We start from the raw sequence: 6,180 nt of genomic DNA on the forward strand, positions 1-6,180 counted from the left end.
TTGTGTGCAGGCTGCATACAAGTGATCTCGGCAACATTGCCGAGATCACTTGTACAAAACAAACGGCGGCTTCCCCGCTGTACATTTAGCCCTGCTGCCCAAAGCAGTGCTAAATGTAGAAAACAACTACCCGCCCGGGGCCCGGAACTGCATGTCCCAGCCGTCGGGAGATAGGAATTCCACACCCCTGCTGCCCCTCTGCTCCCTGTTGCCCCGACGCCGGGCCCATGGTAACCATCATTCATCTGGTTAGAAAATGAGAGTGGTCAACTAACTAGTCATCTCCACAAGATCATCCCTCCAGTTCTGGTAGATATAGGAAACAATATGACATTTAATGAACATAACATAGATTTCTTCTCAGTTCCTGAAATGGCAGAAAGATGAAGGAAATTTCACCAAGACAGGTGTCCCTATTTGGCAAATTTTCAATCACTTCCTGGTGCAGCTCTGAGATCCTGGATCCAATCCCTACCAAGGACACCAAAAGTCTGTGTGGGCTTTGCTTGCTCTTCATGTGTTTGTGGCAATTTCTTCTGGATACTTTCATTTCTTCCCATATCACAAAATACGGTATATGGGGTCCACCATTAAAGGGAGAAGGAAGGCCCACTGCTCATTCTCCGAATGCCCTATCAGCAGCATCATGAAGATGAGCGGGCTGCAGTCAGAGGGCCGGTCAGACTCCGTAACTGACAACATAGCGATCTGCCAACTACCGCATGAACCGCTGTATTTGTAGGGCGGAAACATCATTAAAACTGATAAGTGACATATCGTTTTTATATCATGTAAACAATGTTTTCCCTATGTACTCGGGGCCCACTGGAGCATCCTCCAGTGCTTTAATAGACCAGTATACACCTGCTGATGACCATTGTCAAGAAAGAAAGTGAGGGGAACACCAAAATGTTAGAGTCGTCTCCAGAACAAGAAGTAAGGGGAAATCTTCCAATGGGAATGACTGTCTAAGAAGGGAAGTTCCCCCAACTAACTTCCTGTTGCCTCTTTGGGAGAGGAAGTGAAGAAAAATGTCCTCAATAGTAAACCAGCAGCAAAAAAATAAATTGTTAGCGGTTTTAGCCGTTCCCTACGGTATCCAAACAGCTTTGACTATACATACACTTTAAGGTTTGCTGGTGATAGGTGGGTAGCTTAAGGTTGACCATGTTTACTGCAGATTACTTGTACTAAAGTCCATCATTTACCTTCTTGTTTAGTGATGTTTCGGGTGTCCACCAGCTGGCCATGCTCCTGATGATGCTGGACCCCACGGACGACCTGTGCCGCATCCTATGTACCGATGCTCTCTATCAGATGGACCGCATAGAAGAAGCCCATAAGATGCTCTCTTTGGCCCTCAACAGCAGCTCTCAGAGGTCCCCTGTTCTTGCCAGATTAGCTCTGCTGCAGCTGAAAAAGGGCTTCATATACGACGGGAACCAGGTATGGGCTGCAAGTCCCTCTGTGAGCAGCAGATGGCGACATTGTACCTTTCCTAAAATGTAACTGGCTCAGAGATAGTTTAATATTATAACTCGGCCCATGATTGATTCACCAATCAATTGCCTCTTTCATGCTGGGCTTTCGCTGTGAAAGACTCGTCACATTTATAAGCACATTAGCAGGTCAGACATTTGTCCAATCAAAGGATATTCGCCAATTTTTGCCGACATCTGTATATTCCTCTGAATATGGCTCGCTGTTTCTGTGTCTACCTGCTAACAAATGTCTACGCTCACATTCGCCATGCATTTGCTGATCATTCTCTGCACTGCAAATTAAGGTTTTAGCCTGGAACCTCTATTTGCACGCACTTTGCCCTTGCCCTTACCTTTTCGCAGATTCTTGGAAACATAAATACATAAAATCCATATAAAATGCCACGATGGCACCCTGTTATCAAATCATTAATTTCAACAAATATCTTCCTATAACATTGTATGAGCATTTTATGCATTTAAAAAACTCGAGGTAGAAATGTTATTAAAGGAGAACTATGAGATGAGTGCTTTTCACTCACCTCATAGTGCTAGCCGACCTGTGACAATGAGACTGTCACAGGTCGGCTCAGTAGATCGGGAGGTGAGCGAACACATACCGGCGTTCACTCACTTCTCGATCCTGTCACGGCAGGAGAGCCATGACAGGGGAGGGGGCTGGATTCCCCCCTCCCCGAGCAAATTTTCAATCACTTCCTGGTGCAGCTCTGAGATCCTGGATCCAATCCCTACCAAGGACACCAAAAGTCTGTGTGGGCTTTGCTTGCTCTTCATGTGTTTGTGGCAATTTCTTCTGGATACTTTCATTTCTTCCCATATCACAAAATACGGTATATGGGGTCCACCATTAAAGGGAGAAGGAAGGCCCACTGCTCATTCTCCGAATGCCCTATCAGCAGCATCATGAAGATGAGCGGGCTGCAGTCAGAGGGCCGGTCAGACTCCGTAACTGACAACATAGCGATCTGCCAACTACCGCATGAACCGCTGTATTTGTAGGGCGGAAACATCATTAAAACTGATAAGTGACATATCGTTTTTATATCATGTAAACAATGTTTTCCCTATGTACTCGGGGCCCACTGGAGCATCCTCCAGTGCTTTAATAGACCAGTATACACCTGCTGATGACCATTGTCAAGAAAGAAAGTGAGGGGAACACCAAAATGTTAGAGTCGTCTCCAGAACAAGAAGTAAGGGGAAATCTTCCAATGGGAATGACTGTCTAAGAAGGGAAGTTCCCCCAACTAACTTCCTGTTGCCTCTTTGGGAGAGGAAGTGAAGAAAAATGTCCTCAATAGTAAACCAGCAGCAAAAAAATAAATTGTTAGCGGTTTTAGCCGTTCCCTACGGTATCCAAACAGCTTTGACTATACATACACTTTAAGGTTTGCTGGTGATAGGTGGGTAGCTTAAGGTTGACCATGTTTACTGCAGATTACTTGTACTAAAGTCCATCATTTACCTTCTTGTTTAGTGATGTTTCGGGTGTCCACCAGCTGGCCATGCTCCTGATGATGCTGGACCCCACGGACGACCTGTGCCGCATCCTATGTACCGATGCTCTCTATCAGATGGACCGCATAGAAGAAGCCCATAAGATGCTCTCTTTGGCCCTCAACAGCAGCTCTCAGAGGTCCCCTGTTCTTGCCAGATTAGCTCTGCTGCAGCTGAAAAAGGGCTTCATATACGACGGGAACCAGGTATGGGCTGCAAGTCCCTCTGTGAGCAGCAGATGGCGACATTGTACCTTTCCTAAAATGTAACTGGCTCAGAGATAGTTTAATATTATAACTCGGCCCATGATTGATTCACCAATCAATTGCCTCTTTCATGCTGGGCTTTCGCTGTGAAAGACTCGTCACATTTATAAGCACATTAGCAGGTCAGACATTTGTCCAATCAAAGGATATTCGCCAATTTTTGCCGACATCTGTATATTCCTCTGAATATGGCTCGCTGTTTCTGTGTCTACCTGCTAACAAATGTCTACGCTCACATTCGCCATGCATTTGCTGATCATTCTCTGCACTGCAAATTAAGGTTTTAGCCTGGAACCTCTATTTGCACGCACTTTGCCCTTGCCCTTACCTTTTCGCAGATTCTTGGAAACATAAATACATAAAATCCATATAAAATGCCACGATGGCACCCTGTTATCAAATCATTAATTTCAACAAATATCTTCCTATAACATTGTATGAGCATTTTATGCATTTAAAAAACTCGAGGTAGAAATGTTATTAAAGGAGAACTATGAGATGAGTGCTTTTCACTCACCTCATAGTGCTAGCCGACCTGTGACAATGAGACTGTCACAGGTCGGCTCAGTAGATCGGGAGGTGAGCGAACACAAATCCTGTCACGGCTCTCTGCCGTGACAGGAGGAGGGGCTGGATTCCCCTCTCCCTGCTCCGATCTGCCAGCGCTGACTGGCGGAACGGGAGGGGGCGGGTACAGCTGGCTCTGCCTCTAGATAGGCAGAGCCAGCTGTCAGTCACGCAGCTGGGCGGATCCCGGCACAATTGTCGGGATCCGCTTCAGCTGCGGCGTCTCAGTATACCGCAAGCTACTGCTCGCGGTATACTGAGCCTAGGGTGCCGGGAGGACGCTAGTTTGTGTCCTCCCGTGACCCTAAGGAGAACTATGGGGAAAAGCCTTAACCCCATAGTTCTCCTTTTTAACCCTTGCATTGGGGCAATCTCGCACTGCAAGGGTTAATTGCCCATTTTTTGCCTAGGGTAAAAAAAAAAGAAGTTATATTCACCCGATCCTCCAAGACCGGTTCTGGGAGCATCTCTGCCCCTCCTCAGCAGCAGTCTAAGATTTCTCGAGTCATCACCTCCAGTACAGTGTATAGGACGTGAGGACGCTGAGGGACCTACCATTGTTGCAGTGGAGGAGGGAGAGCTGCCGGCTCGGAGGATCGGGTAAGTATAATTTTTTTTTTTATCCTAGCACTGCACTGCAAGGGTTAATAACATTTCTGCCCAGAGTTCTTTTTTTAAACCTACTTTGTGTGGACATGCAAAAACCCTGAGGCTGCTGGGTGCCGCCATCTTGGATGTGATGTCAGTAGCCCCAGCAGATCCAGAGGTGTCACTCAGTTCACACTTTATAGTATTCCCCTATCGCTGCTCCCCACAGCTGCTACAGAAAAGGTTATACAGGGAGGTGAAGGGAGGGGCAGAAGAGCTGGTCCAACACAGAGAGTAGTTTGACACTCCCAGAAGTCACTTTATATTGCCTTTGCTACCTAGAAAACTATCTTTTGTGCTCCCCTCTGATTTAGATTCACTGTCAGTGAAGGCACACAGCGAAAGCTTTTCTGGCTAATGCAGGTAATAGCTGGGATCTTGTAGAATCCGCTCTAAGACAATACTTGTAAAAGTTTAAAATGAATTACAGGTTCTCTTTAAATATGGCATTCATTTGGATTCCACTGTTTGATATCCCTGGCGGGCTGCAGATATTTTTGATGGATCTGCGATGTGGATGGTGCAATTGATCCCTTCATTACAGTGGTGAGAGGTGGATGGTGCGCAGCGTGGGGGGGCTGCTTTGCAATGACTGTGGATGGACCGCAGCGAGTTTTAGAACTGACGAGAGATGTCATACACACATCCAACAGCAGGTGGCAGCACCGCACTTCCTAATGTGCTTCCAATGCTCAGGTGTCGAAACATTTCTGCCCGGGAATTTAAAGCTGAAATGTAATCTGCTTATAGTTTGCCTTCCTTGGTTGCTCCCCCACCCTCCCCCTCCCGTTTCCTCATCAATATGCTAATTCAATTGTCAAATAAAACATTTCAGTTTCAACATACTGTATACCTTGTTTTCGACCCAGCGACATCATCACTGGGTCCCTGTGCAATGCAAGCAGATTGTGACTGGTGGGAGCAGCTGGCCTCTACTCCTTTCAAGAGCCTTTAGCCTTGTGGCAAGCAGGGGGCTGGCTCTTGGGAGGAGTTATGCAAATCTTAAAACACCCTTGGGGTCTGGAGCAATGGGTGTTCCTAGGTGGGCCACATTTGCATGCAGAACACACTAGGTAATGCCAACATGTGATGCTGAGCCTCCATGATTGAAAGAACTGAAATCCAATAAATGAAAGGGGGCCCTGGGACAGTCAGGCTGGGAAGGAAAGGGCTAGATCAGGGGTCGGCAACTCTGGCCCTCCAGTTGTTGTGGAACTACAAGCCCCATGAAGTATTGCAAGACTGGCAATAACGGGCATGATTACCAGAGGCAAGTTGGAATTTGAAGTTAAAGCACAGCCGGAGGGCTGGAGTTGCCCACTCCAGGACTAGATGATGCTGGATGTCCTCCAGCTAGCAAATAAGGCAAGGTCTATGTGACTGGCTGCAGCTTCTAATGTGAGAAGCTTGCAGTGTGCAGTGCTATCAGGGGAAGCTATTTCAGCCCAGGAGAGGAGCCGGTACAATGGAAGGGAAGGCCGGAGTTCACCTTTAAGTCAGCCGGAGCTCAGATTTTATAATCAAACTCCTAGCAGAAGAGAATCAGCCGAGCCATGTACCCGTGAAGTCCCTTATTTTGTTCTTAAATGATGTTTATCTATTCATCCAGAATAGACATCCAAAACCGAGCGTGGGAATCCATTCCCCGACACAATTAAATGGATGTAATGCGGGGGGGGGGGGGGCCTTTTAAAGGGGGG

The 6,180-nt window shown here is 46.9% G+C and overlaps 1 protein-coding gene across 1 annotated transcript in view; it reads left to right on the forward strand.

Annotated features, from left to right (window-relative positions):
- The window catches only part of TTC34 (tetratricopeptide repeat domain 34), a 36,894-nt gene that overhangs the window by 3,055 nt on the left and 27,659 nt on the right, over positions 1 to 6,180 (forward strand). Inside the window, exon 2 of the mRNA XM_018552291.1 lies at positions 1,221 to 1,446. Within this exon, the coding sequence (XP_018407793.1) occupies positions 1,221 to 1,446 (226 nt within the window). The remainder of the gene's footprint in view (positions 1 to 1,220; positions 1,447 to 6,180) is intronic.

This window comes from Nanorana parkeri, unplaced genomic scaffold (assembly GCF_000935625.1).
Source record: "Nanorana parkeri isolate BGI_ZX_2015 unplaced genomic scaffold, ASM93562v1 scaffold5, whole genome shotgun sequence".
In the NCBI taxonomy this organism is placed as follows: Eukaryota; Metazoa; Chordata; class Amphibia; order Anura; family Dicroglossidae; genus Nanorana; species Nanorana parkeri.